The sequence below is a fragment of the Apis dorsata genome, unplaced genomic scaffold (genome assembly GCF_000469605.1).
Source record: "Apis dorsata unplaced genomic scaffold, Apis dorsata 1.3 scaffold_83, whole genome shotgun sequence".
Taxonomy (NCBI): Eukaryota; Metazoa; Arthropoda; class Insecta; order Hymenoptera; family Apidae; genus Apis; species Apis dorsata.
In genome coordinates this window covers 9591-28065 of record NW_006263381.1, presented here as the reverse complement: position 1 = coordinate 28065, position 18475 = coordinate 9591, and the positions used below count along the sequence as shown (strand labels likewise).

Sequence of the window (18475 nt, the reverse complement as noted above, 5' to 3'; positions counted from 1 at the left end):
ATATTTTTTTGCAAAATTCGAATTTCGAAAAATATAGATGAATCGATTGGAATTTTTACTTTCGACCTGAAAATTTTCTTTTCCCTGAAATTGAAATCGATATTGAATTCGAAATTGAGAAAAAGAAAAAATATTTTTTTGCGTTCGAATGCAAAAGTTAATTTCGAAAAATATAGAAGATGAATCGATTGGAATTTTTACTTTCTCTCTGAAAATTTTCTTTTCGAAATTGAAATTGATATTGAATTCGAGAAAAAGAAAAAAATATTTTTTTGCAAAATTCGAATTTCGAAAAATATAGATGAATCGATTGGAATTTTTACTTTCTCTCTGAAAATTTTCTTTTCCCTGAAATTAAAATTGATATTGAATTCGAAATTGAGAAAAAGAAAAAATATTTTTTTGCAAAAGTTAATTTCGAAAAATATAGAAGATGAATCGATTGGACTTTTTACTTTCGCTCTGAAAATTTTCTTTTTCCCGAAATTGAAATCGATATTGAACTCGAAATTGAGAAAAAGAAAAAATATTTTTTTGCGTTCGAATGCAAAAGTTAATTTCGAAAACTCTAGAAGATGAATCGATTGGACTTTTTACTTTCGCTCTGAAAATTTTCTTTTTCCCGAAATTGAAATCGATATTGAATTCGAAATTGAGAAAAAGAAAAAATATTTTTTTACACTCGAGTGCAAAAGTTAATTTCGAAAAATATAGAAGATGAATCGATTGGAATTTTTACTTTCGATCTGAAAATTTTCTTTTCCCCGAAATTGAAATTGATATTGAATTCGAGAAAAAGAAAAAAATATTTTTTGCACTCGAGTGCAAAAGTTAATTTCGAAAAATATAGAAGATTGTTAAAGATTGGATAAGACATTATCGAAGATTATATTACATCATTGAATAAAAATTGATCGATATAAAAAATCAATCGATAAATTGAAATAATTTCACAAATGTTGTAAAGGAAGAAAAATTTTTTAATAAATTTTTTTCTTTTAGGAATTTCAAATGAATTTCAAAGTTCTATCTGGATGAAAAAATTAAGAAAGTTAATTACATTGATACGAAATTGAATATTGTAAACATGTTATTATCAATATAACTGATAATTAAATATAAAATCAAATAATCGAATAATCTTATTTTGGTAGAAAAATTAATTAATTAATAAAAAAGATAGTTAATAATTATTAATTAAATTGATATAAAATCGACTAAAACGACGATTAATGATAAAAAAAGATTATCAAAAATCATTTATCATAGATAGAAAAAAAAAATCTCTCGTGTTCCAATGATGTTTGTATTTTCTCTAAATATTTTCTCTAAGAGTTTATGAAATCTTCCCTTCCCCGCTCTAAAAAAAAATTCCAAAATTATTTATCATCCTCGTATATTGCGCACACGACAAAGTTTAATTATATTTACGAAAACGAAGATTAAAAATCACACATTGCACGATCGAATTACAATTTAATGTTTTTCGAGTTAAATGTACGAGATTTACATATAATAAAGCAGATACCGATTCTGGTGTTAAATTTTTTTTTTAAAAATTTATTTGAAAGAATAAAAATGTTTAGATTATAGATATCAATGTTACTGAAATTTCAGCATCATCAATCATTATTCATAATTATAACGTTTATTTGACCGCGCGTGGCTAATTGTTTTGACCTGTAACAAAATTTATCGCGTGCACGAGGCATTCTTTTTTACGCCATTATAAAGAGACGCGATAAGATATAATTAGCAGAAAGGAGATTCGCAGCAACGCTATATTCATGGCAGTTTAGAAGAGGATATATGGGATATTATGCTTTTTATGATGGATTCGGAAAAGAAGATGGCCGAGAAGGTTCGTCTAGAGGAAGAAAAGCCTCTTGAAAATATTTTAAAGAGGGAGGATTGAAAAACTCGACATTCCGTCAAATGTGGAAACAAGACTTCGCAAGAATTCGATTAAGAATATCGGTTGATTTTTGACTATCATTGAAATTAACGAGAAATTATTGAGATCTCTTTAATAGTCAAAGAAATATCCAATTTTCTCTGTTCTCTGAATATTATGGAAATAAATTTATCTCGATTTGAACTGATTGTTTCATTAATAAATATTGATAAAAATTTTTCCATATTTTTTTACATTTGTTATATGTTTACTTACTTTTTATCTCTTTCACGATGTAATATAAATATTAAATATTATACTCTCTTTTACGAATATAAATTATTTGAAAAAAAAAAAACAGATTCTTCTCGATCGATTCTTGCTCGTGTGTTTGAAGTCGAGAAACAAAACTCGAAAATTTAAAAAAAGAAAAACTGTACTTTATTACGATAACATACACAACATCGTACAAAAATATCCATATCTATATATATATATATATATATTTCTCTATACGAAGAGAATCGTTATTTACAAGTAAATAAGAATGATTACGCTCGATGTATCATGTATGGCTTGTCCGGCGACATGGACGACCAGCACGAGTTCTTAAACTCTAAAGATCGAACAATAAAATCGTACGATAAAAACTTCTTACTTCTTCTCATAAAAAAAAAAAAAAAGAAGAAAAACGAGAAAATATCATTCGATTTAATCGAAACAATCTCGCGGACAATGAATCTTCGAAATTCGTCTAAAAAAAAAAAAAAAAAGAAATAGAAAAACATTCCTCGTCTTCTCTTTCTTCGTCTTCCAAGCTCCATTCCTTTCGCAAGAAAGAGGACCCGTTTCTATTTCTCTACGTTCCACCACAATCGCATCGCGGTGCTATCCCAATTCTTCCCTCCAGACGCGAGAGAGGAAAGACGAACGCAGACCGATGTGACGAGCCTCGACAAAGACCTTCGATCCCCCTCTCCCTCTCCAGGCTATGACGTCACGCTAGCAAAAAATTCGAACGAAATTTTATCGTTCGTTTATTGCCGTAGAGAAAGATACTGGAACGAAGGAGAGAGAGAGAAAGAAAGAAAGAGAGGGGGGATAAATTACTTGTAGCCGTGATGCTCATCGCGGTGAGTTTCGACTTGTACCCAAACTTTCTCCCAAACGGGCTTCCATACCTTCTTCCACACCGGTACCTGCACGTCCTTCCAAACAGGCACCCACTTGCTCTTCCACTCGTCCTTCCACACCTGCTTCTTCTGCGTCACCCAAATCTGTTTCTTTTCCGGCACCCAAACCTGTACCGACTCCTCCTTCCACACGAGCTTCTTATCGGCCACCCACGCTTGCTTCTTCTCCGTCTTCCACACCTGCTTCCACTCGGCCTTCCACTCCAGCTTCTTCTCGCTCACCCACACCTGCTTCTTCTCCGTCCTCCATACCTTCTTCCACACAGGTTTCCAGATCAGTTTCTTCTTCCAAAGATCGTGGCTCGTGTACTGCCATCCGTGCTGATCCTTGCCCACGTACTGTTCACCAGGTATGCCTATCTTCACCCATTCCGGGACCCAGATTTTCTTCCAATCGGGCACCTGGACCTCTTTCCACGCGGGAACCTGCACCTCCTTCCACACCGGTTTCCAAACCTTCTTCCACGCGGGGACCTGCACCTCCTTCCACACAGGCACCTGAACCTCCTTCCACACCGGCTTCTGAACCTTCTTCCAAACAGGCACCTTCACCTCCTTCCAAGCGGGCACCTGAACCTCCTTCCACACGGGCACCTGCACCTTCTTCCATTCCTGCTTCCAAGCCAGCTTCTGCTCCGTTTTCCAGATCCGTTTCCATTCCGCTTTCCACGTCAGTTTCTTCTCCCACCTACCCTGGGGCGGTTGAGCAGAAGGGGGGCCGTAGGATTGGGCTGGTGGCCCGTACGAGCTCGACAATCCTCCACCTCCCCCGTGCCCGCTTCCGCCTCCGCCGAACGATCCTCCGCCACTACCGTACCCTTGATCGCTTCCCAAGGAACCGTGGCCCGATGGGGCGCCGTAGGTGGGGGATGGGGCGCCGTAGGAGGAGGATGGGGCCGATGGAGCGCCGTGAGAGGAGGATGAGGCCGATGGAGCGCCGTAGGAGGGGGATGGGGCGCCGTAGGAAGAGGATGGGGCCGATGGAGCGCCGTGAGAGGAGGATGAGGCCGATGGAGCGCCGTAGGAGGGGGATGGGGCGCCGTAGGAAGAGGATGGGGCCGATGGAGCGCCGTGAGAGGAGGATGAGGCCGATGGAGCGCCGTAGGAGGGGGATGGGGCGCCGTAGGAAGAGGATGGGGCCGATGGAGCGCCGTGAGAGGAGGATGAGGCCGATGGAGCGCCGTAGGAGGGGGATGGGGCGCCGTAGGAAGAGGATGGGGCCGATGGAGCGCCGTGAGAGGAGGATGAGGCCGATGGAGCGCCGTAGGAGGGGGATGGGGCGCCGTAGGAAGAGGATGGGGCCGATGGAGCGCCGTGAGAGGAGGATGAGGCCGATGGAGCGCCGTAGGAGGGGGATGGGGCGCCGTAGGAAGAGGATGGGGCCGATGGAGCGCCGTGAGAGGAGGATGAGGCCGATGGAGCGCCGTAGGAGGGGGATGGGGCGCCGTAGGAAGAGGATGGGGCCGATGGAGCGCCGTGAGAGGAGGATGAGGCCGATGGAGCGCCGTAGGAGGGGGATGGGGCGCCGTAGGAAGAGGATGGGGCCGATGGAGCGCCGTGAGAGGAGGAAGGGGCCGATGGAGCGCCGTAGGAGGGGGATGGGGCGCCGTAGGAGGAGGACGGGGGTTGTGGTGGTGGTGGAGCACCGTAGGAATCAGAGGGTACGTTGTAAGTGGATCCTATGGGAACTCCGTAAGAGGTTGCTGGCGGAGCGTATTGACTCGGGGGTGGGTTCAACGGCGCTCTGAAATTCGTATTCGTTTGTGTATTATTATTATTATAGATCAAAAGAATTGAAAATCGCAGATTTTTATTTTTAGCGGTTTTTACTCACTCTTTTTTTATCCTTATCGGGTCTCCAAAAGCGGATACGAGAAGGAGGGAACACAGGAATAACTGTAATAAAATTATTTCGACGATTAGAGAAATTTAAGCACACCTTAAGAGATCATGATTAATTATAAAAATTCATACGGAAGATTAGAAATATTAATTCCTCCGGATCGAAGGAAAATTTTCTACGAATTTATACGAAGATGGATAGTTCTCTGGCGGAAGAAGAGACAATACGATGTATCGAGCAGAAATGCAAATGAGGCGATCATGGGATTGTTAGACGTTCAGTTGATTCCAGGTAGCTACTGTGTAATTACCTGTAATACCTCCGGATCTATCGATTCAATCTCTTGTATTGTAACTGAAATAGTTACACCTCGTACACGAGCATTATACTTATAATTACTGGCTGATTTCAATCTATATCCCGCTCGACCTTCGCGGTTTATCCCCACTTGCATCTCGACCGTGCGAGAATTCGAATAACCTTTGTTAACCTTATTCCCTATTATTTTCCAATTTAACAATTTCTCTTGAAAGAAAAAGAAGAATTTGAAGAGGAAATTTAAGCACACCTTAAGAGATCATTGTGAATTATAAAAATTTATACGGAAGATTTCAAGCGTTGATCTTGATAGATTCAATGAGATACGTTTCTTGATCCAATTTCTCTTTAATACACGAGGCTTATTTCCATCTACGATTCGCACGAGATGATTCTTGCTTTTTAAAAAATCGTATTTTCCCAATTCGAATTTATAATTAGTTTATATATATAGTTCGTGTATAATCATTATTCGAATTTATTCGAATTTATTCGAAGAAAAAAAGAAAATAGAGGTCAAACGTGGAATCGAATATTATTTTAAAGCAACGAATCTTTTTCTTGAAAAAGATTTCTTTTCGCACAATTTTTTCACAAGAATTTAAAAAAACCTAAAATTGATTGAAAATTCCGTGTGAAATCTTTTCAAGATCGATTTACCTATAAAATCTATGAAAGAGAAAGAGAGAAAAATGACGACAAGAAGATCGATTTAACCAATAACTTGTTCTGGAAACGTTAAAAAAAAAAAACACAGAATAACAATAATAATAATATATCTTCTCGATTATTTTACGACACATTTAATCTTTTTCTTGAAAAAATTTGTTTGTTAAAAATCAATTAATTATGAAATTAAAATCGGGTTAGCTTTCCAAGATCGATCTATCGAAAATCGATAAGAGAGAGAGAGAGAAAAGGAATGGCGACAAGAAGATCGATTTGCAACCAAGACGAGTAACTTGTTCTATTTTAAAAAAAAAGTCACGAATAATAATAATAATAATAATAATGATAATATATCTTATTTTATGAGCATGTCTCTCAAAAAAATGAAAGTGTCCGCGTGCGAACTAACGAACTGAGTGTAAACAGGACTGGGAATGGGGTCAACGGTGGCCCCCCTTTTTCTCTCTCTCTCTCTTTGTCTCTCTAGTTTTTTTCCCCCCCTCCTCTCCAATTCCATCATCAACGTAGAAACTGGAGGTCGATCGTGAAACTCGTGACCGTTCATTAGTCGGAAGAACGGAGGGGAAAGTGGGCTTCTTCCCAATTTCGTCTTCCAACCCCAATAAATAAATTCTCTCATTTTTCGCCTCTTATTTCCGAGCCGACCCATTCTCATTTCGGAGAACCGGTTTGCCACTGCACTGCGCGTTACCTGTTATCTGTCGATCACCACCGTCGTTTTAAAAAGAATAATCTATTAATCGATCCTCCATGGTTGGAAAAATGGAAAAAATTTCGAAAAGTTGGATCACGAAAAATAATCTCGTACGATGAAGAAACAAGAACAAATTTGCTATCGACCGATTTTTTCTTTCGAAAGAAATTTTAATTTAAGAAATTTGAAATTTTTTTCACGAGTGATACCGATGGATTTAACAATTGTTTTCACAATTTCATATTTAAGAAAGTTCGTTACATCGAACCTTCCAATTTCCGATCGAACGATCCAAATTCACGAAAATATTAGGAATTATAATAGAAAGTTAAGAAACATGGCATTAAGTTAAACGATAGAAAGGAAAAAGTGTGACATGTCCTCGAGGTCTGCGCTACGTTCATACCGTTATTCATACGCGGAATGAATGGGTGGGCAAGTACGAAGAAGCCACGGTAAATATTTACAAATATTTCAGGCGGATTAATATTTGAAGATTCCCGGGAAATATTCGTTTCGTGTCGTAATTTTTTCCACGGGAGAAAAAAAGTTGCGTTTCCGTTCCGTCAATTAGGGAAACTGGGAGGAAAGTGAACGAGTTTCCACGAGTCTCGGTCCCCAGTTTCACGAGAGATGATCATTCGAGGCACGAGTACGCACTGTTCGACTTTCCATTCTGAATATCTCCTAGAGAAACAGCTCTGAATTCAGTGACTCGAACGAGCCTCGAGCTAGGTTACGCGATGGAGGGGGTTAATTCAATACGCGGCGCGCACACACACGATATCAAAAAAAAAGAAAACACTTTGAAAATCGATCCGTGCATTTACACGATTACGTTTCTTCCACGTAATGAGATCTCTGAGAAAATTAACACGATTAATCTATATTGCATGTGGCTCCATCTCAAAACCTGTATCCAATTTTTATTTTCCATCCTCCCTAATTTTTCTAATTTTAAAACTTCAAATTTATAAATATATAATTTGATAACCGTGTTATTACGAAACGTTATATTTTAAGTACTTTCACTTCTTTTTTCTTTTTTTTTTTTAACCACAACAACAACAACATTCATATATATATTATATGTATATATATATATATATATAGTTTTATCCTGTTACACGAGGCGCCAAAAGACGGTTCACGGAGAGAAGGAGAGATTCCAATAACTCCTTCGATCACTTCCTCCTCCCTCACGAGTTCGTTAACGATGAAAAGAAGATCACAGATTTTCTCGTTGCTTTTTTATTTTTTTTTTTTTTCTTCACAGATACTTCACTCGTATTCGATTTACACGTAGTCACGTACGATTACCCCATAAGATGTAAAAGGGGGAGAAAAAAAAAAAGAAGAAGAAAAATGGACACTGACCAGGCTGGACCGCATCTTCTCAAGTTGAAGGGGTGTCGTTCACCGCGCGAAAAAAAAGAAGAAGAAAAAGAAGAGAAACGGCAAAGGCTGCCGCCTTTGTATGTATGTATATATATGTGTGTATATATGTATTCTTTTTCAACCTTTTATTTTTACAATAATGTTACGGTTCGTCACTCCTCTGACAAATTTCTCGTGTCTACCGTTCCTTTTATAGCGAACGTTCCCTCCGCCTAGGCGGCTAGTCGCCCCTAGAGCACAGAGAGAGAAACACATTTCGAGGAGGGGTATACACGTTGTTAGTTACGTTCTCGACGGCTATACGATGGCTCACATCTTGAACTTACCTGCGGAGAGGGGGGAGAGATCGTAACGGCCGTTATGATCGCCCGTCCACGAAGGTAAAAGGGGCATTTGGCGGCCCATCGCGCGGAGTCAGCTTTTTTTTCTGTTTTCCTTCTTTCCTTCTTCCTCTTCCTTCTCTTCTTCTTCTTCCTCTTTTTCGCATGCGCAGTGGAACACCATCGTAGAGCGAAGCTGTCGACCGCTATCGTTAGAGGAGACGTTGGTAATAATGGAAAGTGTTACGATTCGAAATAGGAATTATTAATCGTCGTTAAAGATGTGATCTTCGATTTGAAACGATAAATTTTATTTTGTAAAGAAGAAAAAGAAGAAAGAAAAAGAAAAGGAATTCGAAGTAGAAGCGGTTTGGTAAAAATTCGGAACTCGACTCGACGAGTCGAAATGTAAATTAAGGAAGTGACGCGAGGGCGAGAAAAAAATGTTGAATGTACACTTGGAAGAGAAACGAGAGAGTGAGAAATTTCGAAGAAATGGCGTAAACTTTGACCTATCTTGTAATATTACTATTATTTGTTTTTTTTTTTTTGCAGAAAAGGACACGTGAAATCTTCTTTCTTTGCGGAGGATCGTGGTACGTGTGCGAGGAAGCGATACAGCGAAGGGAAGAGGCTAAATGTTACGTTAGGATTAATTAACGCTGTACGCGTTTTACAACTCAACTGCCGTGATAAAACCCCGAATGCTGGTATTCAATCGCAAACAGGAAAGAGGAACGTGCATACGTGCGTGCGTACGTACGTACGTACACTGCATTTGTTTACTTTCACTAGGTAGAACGGTTAAAACGTTTTATGCAATCGTGTTCCTCGTGTATATGTACCGTTTGAATATATCTTTGATTCGTAATCCCGGGAAAGCGGTGGAAGCGTTATAAAACGACTCCCACTCGTTCCATTTTCATCCAATGTCATAACTTTCATCGATAATCTCCGATCGATTATCCACGATCCGCAAAGCGTTTATCTTGCCTGTAACCTGAATGGACCGAATTATGCAATATATGTATATATATATATACAATTGCGTAATTGATCGAACTCGACGCTAATTCACTTTATTATATATAGTCAATTATCCACTCGATCTAAAAGATAAAAATTCCTTCGTTCGATCCTGTTTTCCCGTTCCAATTTTTATTACCTCATTTGTATTATATTTTTATCATTTTTATTGAGATTAATCTTTTTGTAAAGGAAAATATTTGGATGAGTTATTCTGCTATCTAATTCGGAATCGATCCATATAAAATATTAATTTATTGATTTATTATTTTTATTAAGATTAATTTTTTTTCTATGAAGGAAAAAATTTGGATAATATCGTTATTTTGTTATCCAATTCAGGGGCCAAAAACGAAATAATCGTGCTTCGTATAAAATATTAATTTATTATTATTATTAAGATTTATTAATTATCGCTCCGTATGAAATATTAATTTATTAATCTACTATTTTTATCAAGATTTCTTTTTCTTTTATAAAGGGAAAAGTCTGGATAACATCGTTATTTTGTTATCGAATCGAGAATAAGGAGGAATCGCGAAGATTGCGCAATCGATCGTTGAAAGATTAGATCGAACGTGAGAATTGGCAGGAACGAAACAATAATCGGTCGTGTAAAATATTTATTTGTTAATATATTAATACCAATTTTTTTTTTTTTTAAGGAAATTTTTGATGGCATTCTTAGAATAGGGATCACGAATCACGAGGATTGCGCAATCGATCGTTGAAAGATTAGATCGAACGTGAGAATTGGCAGGAACGAAACAATAATCGGTCGTGTAAAATATTTATTTGTTAATATATTAATACCAATTTTTTTTTTTTTTAAGGAAATTTTTGATGACATCGTTAGAATAGGGATCACGAATCACGAGGATTACGCAATCGATCGTTGAAAGATTAGATCGAACGTGAGAATTGGCAGGAACGAAACAATAATCGGTCGTGTAAAATATTGATTTGTTAATATATTAATATCAATTTTTTTTTTTTAAGGAAATTTTTGATGACATTCTTAGAATAGGGATCACGAATCACGAGGATTGCGCAATCGATCGTTGAAAGATTAGATCGAACGTGAAAATTGGCAGGAACGAAACAATACTCGGTCGTGTAAAATATTGATTTGTTAATATATTAATATCGATTTTTTTTTTTTAAGGAAATTTTTGACGACAGCGTTATTTTGTCATCGAATCGAGAATAGGGATCACGAATCACGAGGATTACGCAATCGACCGTTGAAAGATTAGATCGAATGTGAGAGTTGGCAGGAATTCTCTTAGTAATCGGTCGTGCTCCGTATAAAATATTAATGACCCCCAGAAAGATCGGGAAAGCTCCACGGGTTGCGTAGCACGGAAACGAGGCTCGATAATCGCGGTGAAATTGCACCTCGAACGAAAGAAGAGAGGAGAGAATGGGCAGTGGTATCATAGAGAAAGAATGTAGAGTGTGTGTACTAACAGATCTTTGACCTTCCTCGCTTTCCAATTTTATTTTCGATCTTGATTCGCTCTCCTTTTTTATTTTTTCTTCTCTTTTTAGATATTTTTAGACTCGACTCCTCGTTTATTCCATATTTCCATTTATGTAAATATTATAATTTATATCTCCTAGAGAAGATCTAAATTAATTCCGTCCGATTATTTGATCGAACGATTATTTATTATAATTTACGAAAAACTGTTGTCCCTGACGAACAGTTCTCTGTTAAGCGTTCCTAAAGTGATTAATGGAACGGATCCCGGAGATCGACGTACGAAACTATTCGATGAAAGCAATCGTTTAATTTTACGAACGTTCCCTGACCCACTAATCGATACTTCTTTTTCTTCTTTCTCTTTGGCCGCTTCTTTCGCAACCGCTTCTTCGAATTTTTTTTCTTTCTTCCTCTTCTTCTTCCAAGAAACCGGTCACCGCCATAAACTCCTTTCTTTTTTTTTTTTTTCCCCCCCTTCTTCTTCCAAAAACCCGGCCCCCCCCATAAACTCCCTTCTTTTTTTTTTTTTTCCCCCCCTTCTTCTTCCAAAAACCCGGCCCCCCCCATAAACTCCCTTCTTTTTTTTTTTTTTCCCCCTTTTTTTCCCAAAAAACCGGGCCCCCCCCAAAACCCCCTTTTTTTTTTTTTTTTATTAAAAGACCCCGCCCCAAATTATGGGCCCAAGTTTTCCCCTTTTCCCCCCCCCCCCTCTTACATCTTTTATCCTTTCTTATCTCACGCTGTTAAATAAGGAAGAGACCGTTACAACGGTCGAAACAAGTGCAACGGAACTTACGCTTCCGTTTCAACTTGAAGGATGCAGAGGAAGAAGAAGCTACAAGATTTTCATCTCTCCTATGAAAAAAAACAGTCGCTTTCTTTCGATTCCATCCTATCGATTTGATACCTTTCACTATCCACTATCGTTTCCGCGATGCCATTAGAACGACGCGGAAGTGACGCGTTCCATGACCCCTCGAATGCATAAAACATCGCGACAATACACTACTTCCTTGCGCCTCCTATCGATGGATAATTGCTTCCCTCGTAATTAACAGAGAGGATTGTTATAAACAGCGATCATATTGCTTTCAAAGCTGTTCATTATTATTAAGAATCCATTCGCGATTTTTAAAAATGTTCCAAGAAAAATTAAATTAGCGTAGGATTATTTTTTACTTGGAGAAAGGTGAAAGAATGATATATATATATATATATATATATAAAAATAAAAGGTTATATATAAAAAAAAGGACAAATTTTCGTCGAATATTATTTCGAAAAAGGAAGATGAAAGTGAATCGCCTTGACCTTAAACCTACTACTAGCAAGAGGTTTTTTTTTTCCAGGAGGGGGAGAGGTGTTCTTCGATACCGGGTCACGGCCAAAAAATTATCCTGCGAAGGAAGCAGAGAACGCGATCACGTGCAGCCGATCGATCTTGACGGCGAGAGTGAAAACGGGAAACGGTTTCTCGGTCTCGGTGAATCTACCATTGACCCTTGCCACCCGTCTTCGCTACCGTGAGAGATATATTTCCTCGTCTCTCCGCCTCTGTCGCTCGGCTATTTTCATTATTTTTGTGAGTGAAAGTTTCGAGCGAGTTGCACGAAACTCTCCATTCATTCTTGATACACTTTTAATCAAAAGATCGCTTTCCCGCAACATTGGACGCACAATTGTGTGATTGTAATCGTAACAGATATAATTTTTCTTAATTAATTAAAACCCGATTCTATACTATTCTCCCCTTCTCTTTTTCGATCATTTTGTATTAAGTCTCGTTATATTTAATATCGTCGAATCTTTTCGTTTTCAAATCTGTTTTATCGATCGCGAATCGATGGACATAGAAATGGTGCGAATATTATTTCTCTCTCTTTCTGTCTCTCTCTGGAATTCGAGGTAAACGAAGTGAAAACGAAGTCGAGACTGAGAGCTGTTTGAAAGAATGCTGAAAGTCGTCATTACGCCTCATGATCGGGTCACTTTGACTTTCTTTCAATTTAGGGTTGCAGCTGTTCGTCTTCTCCGCTCTTTTATATTCCAAAGGATAATGGCGGTTGGTTACTTTCACCGAGCGTAACACGATTGATGACGGAGGAGGAGGAGGGGGAGGAGGTACGAATCGAGGAGCACGAACGAAATTATCCTTCGAGCGAACCGCGGATAGTTCGTCCCGAAACGAAACGAGGAGAAAATATCTTCTATTTTTTTTCTCTCTCTCTCTTAGATATTAAGCGTATAATTGTAAAAAGAGAATAATAAGAATTTCTGCTTTAGGTGTTCTAATACCTCGGCCGAATTGACATAACGTTATTACGTTACGTGAAACGCGTAATAACGCGATAAATAGAAAAGAAAAGAAGAAAAAAGGAAGGATGTCATATCATTACTTTCCAATTGTTTTCCATCGGTTATGCACTATTGAAAGTTAAACGCAAAGATGAATTACCATAAAGCGAATTTCACTTTTTTTTATTGCCGTCCTAAAAAAATAAAAATAAAACCCGCCCAATCTTCGTTAAAGACTCGAGCGTTCGCGAAAATTTATCACTCGAGATCAAAAGCGTTTGATCGTGTTTCTTTCTTTTTCTACGGAATTCGTAATATATATTCGAGGCGCACAATTTGTTGCAAATTGTACAAATCGATGAAACGGCTATGAGTATAAGCGTTAAAGAGGAGAGATTTTTCGAACGCTCGACACGCTCGTTAAAAGTAATTGGTCTAGCGATAAAACGTAAACACGTTTTTTCGTATCTATCCGTGTCACCTTATAAAATTATAAGTATATACGAATCATTACTTTTCCTTGTTTTCAATTAGGAAATATGTGGAGCAACATTACTCGATACGTCGAATTTATATAATAGAAGAAGGATAATTCCCTCGTTACGATTATACCAGCGTATAATATTAACATTATTATTATTATTATAGGCCTTTAAATTAACATGGTGTAGCGAGAATATTAAAAAAGAAAAGAAAAATAGAGGAAAGAAAGAAAGAAGAAAACGAAACTTTTTTTGTATCCATCCGTCACTTTATAAAATTGCTCGTAAGTATATACGAATCATTACTTTTCCTTGTTTTCAATTAGGAAATATATGGAGCAATATTACTCGATACGTCGAATTTATATAATAGAAGAAGGATAATCCCTTCGTTACGATTATACCAGCGTATAATATTAATATTATTATTATTATTATAGGCCTTTAAATTAACATGGTAGCGAGAGTATTAAAAAAGAAAAGAAAAGAAAAATAGAGGAAAGAAAGAAAGAAGCGAGCGAAACGCGTTTTTTCGTATCTATCCATATCACCTTATAAAAAAGTTCGCGTCTTGTAAAATTGCTCGTTACGATCGTAAGTATATACGAATCATTACTTTTCCTTGTTTTAAATTGGGAAATATATGGAGTAACATTTCGATACGTCGAATTTATATAATAAAAAAAGGATTGATTAATCTCCTCATTACGATTATATCAGCGCATAATAATATTACGAACCTGTTATTATTATTATCGTAGATCTTTAATAAATTAGCATCGTATTAAAAAAAAAAAAAAAATAGAAGAAAGAAAGAAGGGAACGAAAGTAAGAAAGTGAAATTTAATTTAAATTTATTTTTAACGGCTACGTAATGATTCAATATCAAAATAAAATTGCGAGTACTCTTTTTTTTTTTTTTTTTTTAAGAAGAGAGGGTTAAAAAAAATTTTCACGCCCCCTTTTTTTTTTTTTTTGCTTTTAAAAATTAGCCTCGTTTTAAAAAAAAAAAAAATAGAAGAAAGAAAGAAGGGAACGAAAGCAAGAAAGGGAAATTTAATTTAAATTTATTTTTAACGGCTGCGTAATGATTCAATATCAAAATAAAATTGCGAGTACTCTTTTTTTTTTTTTTTTTTTAAGAAGAGATGGTTAAAAAAATTTATCAAGCTCTCTTTTTCTTCGTTTCTTCGTGCAAATGGCATTGTACCATTTATCGTTTCGAGGAAGGAATATCTTGAGGACTTATCATTGTTACATCGCTGAGTAGGGTGTATACGCTTTCCTTCCCCGTGTTTATGTGGCAATGATCGTGCGAGGAAAGGGAAGATTAAGTTGGCGTTGGTATTCACACAAGGACGCCGTTTGTTACTCGATGCAAATTAGGTTAGAGCAATGAACCTGCAGAATTCAAATGCAATCCTTCGTTACCTCCAAACGCACAATGGACAAGTAGGAAATAACAGAATAAATAAGAGAGTGCATAGTAATCGATGTATAAAAAAATATACAAATATATAGAAAAATAAAACGAATAAATATAACTTGAAATAAAATTGAAAAAAAAAAGTTAAATATAAATACTCGAATAAAAATGAAAGGAATGAAACAAAATTACAGTTTTTTTAAATATGGGATTAAATAACATTAAAAATATATACTTACAAAATTAAAAATGAGCTAGTTTCATTCACTATTTGAATCTGAATCCTATGACTTGCGTAGGATACGGATTTGCATTACGAATTGACAAGAGATGATTCAGAATCTATTCTATTTGGAAAAAAAAGAATAAAAAATGATTAAGAATAATTAATTCTTTCCGGTTCCTCGTCTGTTAGTTGTAGCTGGTAACGGAATTAAAACGATTTGGGTTCCATTTTCTGCGGGCGATTCTGCTGGCAGCTTGTGCAATCGATAGATCGATCATGCACAATAAGTCGTTGCACGCGCAGTAACGATACGATACATCGTATTTTTCTTCGTTGTTTTTTGTCTTTTAAAAATTTAAAAAAAAATCATCTCGTAACTCTTTCGCTCTATTACATGTATAAATATATTTGGATCATTGGTTATTGGATCAAAAAACCAAAATTTCAAGCGATTCGAAGAGAGAAGAGAAAGATATTAGAGAAAGTTATCCGAAGTTTTTAACGTAAGAAAAACAGAACGATGGCCGAGATGAGACGGGATAGGGAATGAAAGTAATACGCTCTTTCGTGTCCATTTAGATATTTCTCATTAAACGAGAGACGAGTGGAAAAGTAAAGTGTCTTCCGGGTTTGCGATGACATCGCATAGCTTTGTTCTACGATTTCTATATCGATAAAGCGAGCCACCGCCGGTAATTCTGACTTAAGATTCTTAAATGGTCATCAACGGGTAAAAAAAAAAAAATTATTCCTGATGACACCTTCTTCCGCCTCTCTACTTCCTACGCAAAAATAGGAATAATATTCTTCTCTCGAGTATATATTAGATGTGCAAATAAGTTTTTTCCTCTTTTTTTCTACGATCATAACTTCTGACCGAATTCGAATTACTTCCCGTTCGTGGTGCCATCTGAAAAACCGTTCTTTTGTTTTTAAGAAGAGCCGTGATGAGCGCTCTAAGAGTTTCCTATGCAACAATTTCAAGCAATATGGCGTGCGAGAAATATCATTCGTGTCACTGTTTACTTTTTGCATTCCAGCTTAGGAAATCAGCTGTTGAAACTATTGAAGTGATTTGTGCGTGACTGGGAGAGAACGCTATATCTTATAGAACATGCAAAAAGTCGTACCAAAGATTTAAAACCTTTGGAAATTTTAATTTGGAAGACGTTCAAGTGTATCAAGAAAGTTTGATGACTATGAATTAGACGAATTGTTCGATGAAAATCCGATCCAGACGCAAGAAGAATTAGCAGAAAGATTAGGAGTCACCAAACAAGTGGTATCTATTCGATTGAATTTGGAAAAAAAATTATATGTATATATTGAATAACATGGATAAAAAGAGAAAATAAAATAAAATATCATTTTATTCGCGAATAAGAATAATGGAAGAATAATGGAATAATCGAGTTATTTGTTGTATATAAAAGAAATCGCCACAAATATTTCTTTCTTCGTCACTTTCTTTATTCCTTTGGGGGCGTGTCTATGGAAATATACGATGCCAATCTGTTCCACGGCATTCGTCTGCGAGGATAAACTAACAGATCATTAAAATTCGCCGAAAATACACGACCGATGCTGTTTCGTGTTTTCGAGAATTCGATCGAATTGTTGATATACCCTCTTTACAAGCTTGCTTGAAAGAGTTTACAAATTCTATTCTTATTAATATTTAATCTAGAAATTATTTATATTTATATACATTTTTTTCTTTTTATTCCATGAAATCGTTATCTCTGTTTTATCTCTGTTTCATTTTATCGATATATTCGAAACAAGGATAAATAGATAGATAAATAGACAAATATTTCGTTAACGTGATGGAGGAGTATATCTTGCCATACCAACTTGGTTAGAAAGTTATATATTTGCAATACGTTATATAATTGTTGCAAATAATCTTTGGGAATTCAATGGCCGAAAAATGCGTTAGAAACTCATGGATACTTGTTTTGCACGCAACAAATACGACGTATAAGTAACAAGTATCGTGGCACGTATCGTGATTTTAGATTTGTTGGAATACACAAGCGGTTTACGTGAGTTGCGAGATAATAGAGGCAATCTCGAAACAGTTTCACTCTTCGGTTTCCTTTAAATTATCCGATTCGATCCGAAAATTCATCATTCGGAAGAAAATAGAGGATGAGAATAATTTAAGTATCGAGGATTCGAAAATGTCAAAGATTCGAAATAAGAAAATATTGTAAATGAGAAAAAAATATTGGAATGTAAATTTTCGAATCGATTCCTTTCTTTCTCAAATATTTCTCAAGTTTTTAAATTTTTAGACATTTAAATAAAAAAATATTGAAAGGAATCTTTATAAAAGGATGCGAAAAACTTTCATCACGATGGTAAATAAATTCTTCTCGAAAACCAAGATAAATGTTTGACGCGTGTAATTGAGTAGAATAAAAAAAAAAAAAAAAAAGAAAAAAAAAGATTCTCTCTCCAGTATTACGTAAACCATGCAAGTAGACTACTTTTCGAAACCGCAAATGAGAAATCCACGTATTATCGTATTTTGAAAGTTGAAAGAAATTTCAAATGATTATTAATTTAATGCGATAATAAAATATTTTCAAATTTACATATATCTATATGTTACTTGAGTTAATTGTAAAGGTATTTAAAAAAAAAAAAAGATAATTACTTATCTCTAAAATTAATCGCAAATATTAATATTACGTAATTACATTACACCTGTATAATAACATATTAATATAGAAATTCAAGGAGAGATCAAAGAACTCAACAGAATCTCACGCGAGCAACTATATAAAAATCTTTACGTGTCGTGCGATTAATTCGCATATACATACAATATCATCGACATCACCCTTCCTCTCACCCTTAATTCGCCTTTGAAACAATCCAAAGAGAAATCACTGTGTTCAAGGAAGAATTCTCCATGATCGGACCCCTCCTCCTCCTCCTCCTCCTCCTGCTCCTCTCCATTATTACTTTTTTTTTCCCTTCGCCTCTATCTCGATCCTCGCATCCTGCCACCTATTATTTTCATTATCTTTATTAACTTGAACTTATCCAAACGGAACGTTTGGCATTTGATTGATCTTTCTAATTGTATATTTACGCGATAAAAAAAGGTCGAAAACAACAACTTCAACGGAGAGATGGTTATTATTAAAATTACACTCTGGACAGATAGATGGAT

The 18475-nt window shown here is 36.3% G+C and overlaps 2 protein-coding genes across 18 annotated transcripts; one reads left to right on the top strand and one right to left on the bottom strand.

The window, feature by feature from the left end:
• Window positions 1-2965: 2965 nt before the first annotated feature.
• On the bottom strand, window positions 2966-8190 carry LOC102681111 (pro-resilin-like). Of its 17 annotated transcripts, none has more exons than XM_031508354.1 (7): window positions 8010-8190; window positions 4922-4983; window positions 4572-4831; window positions 4349-4524; window positions 4248-4309; window positions 4086-4200; window positions 2966-4038 (listed from the first exon to the last, which is right to left on the bottom strand). In XM_031508354.1, the coding sequence occupies exons 1-7, from the start codon at window positions 8022-8024 to the stop codon at window positions 3001-3003; spliced, it is 1728 nt and encodes a 575-aa protein (XP_031364214.1). In that variant the 5' UTR covers window positions 8025-8190; the 3' UTR covers window positions 2966-3000. The 17 variants fall into 17 exon arrangements, with proteins under 17 accessions (XP_031364214.1, XP_031364213.1, XP_031364216.1 ...); XM_031508353.1 differs by having other exon boundaries at window positions 4086-4147; window positions 4187-4362; window positions 4410-4524; XM_031508356.1 differs by having other exon boundaries at window positions 4086-4215; window positions 4279-4362; window positions 4410-4524.
• A 704-nt stretch (window positions 8191-8894) lies between these two features.
• On the top strand, window positions 8895-16590 carry LOC116184992 (the record flags this gene model as incomplete). The annotated part of the gene is given in 3 exon segments (XM_031508329.1): window positions 8895-9109; window positions 16403-16450; window positions 16452-16590. Coding segments are annotated over 3 exon segments (297 nt in total), but the record flags the coding sequence as incomplete, so codon positions are not given.
• Window positions 16591-18475: the final 1885 nt, after the last annotated feature.

Coding starts and splice junctions, on each gene's coding strand:
- LOC102681111 (XM_031508341.1), bottom strand. Junction 4,832..4,921: donor CCGATAAGGATAAAAAAAGA/GTGAGTAAAAAC, acceptor TACGAATTTCAG/AGCGCCGTTGAACCCACCCC.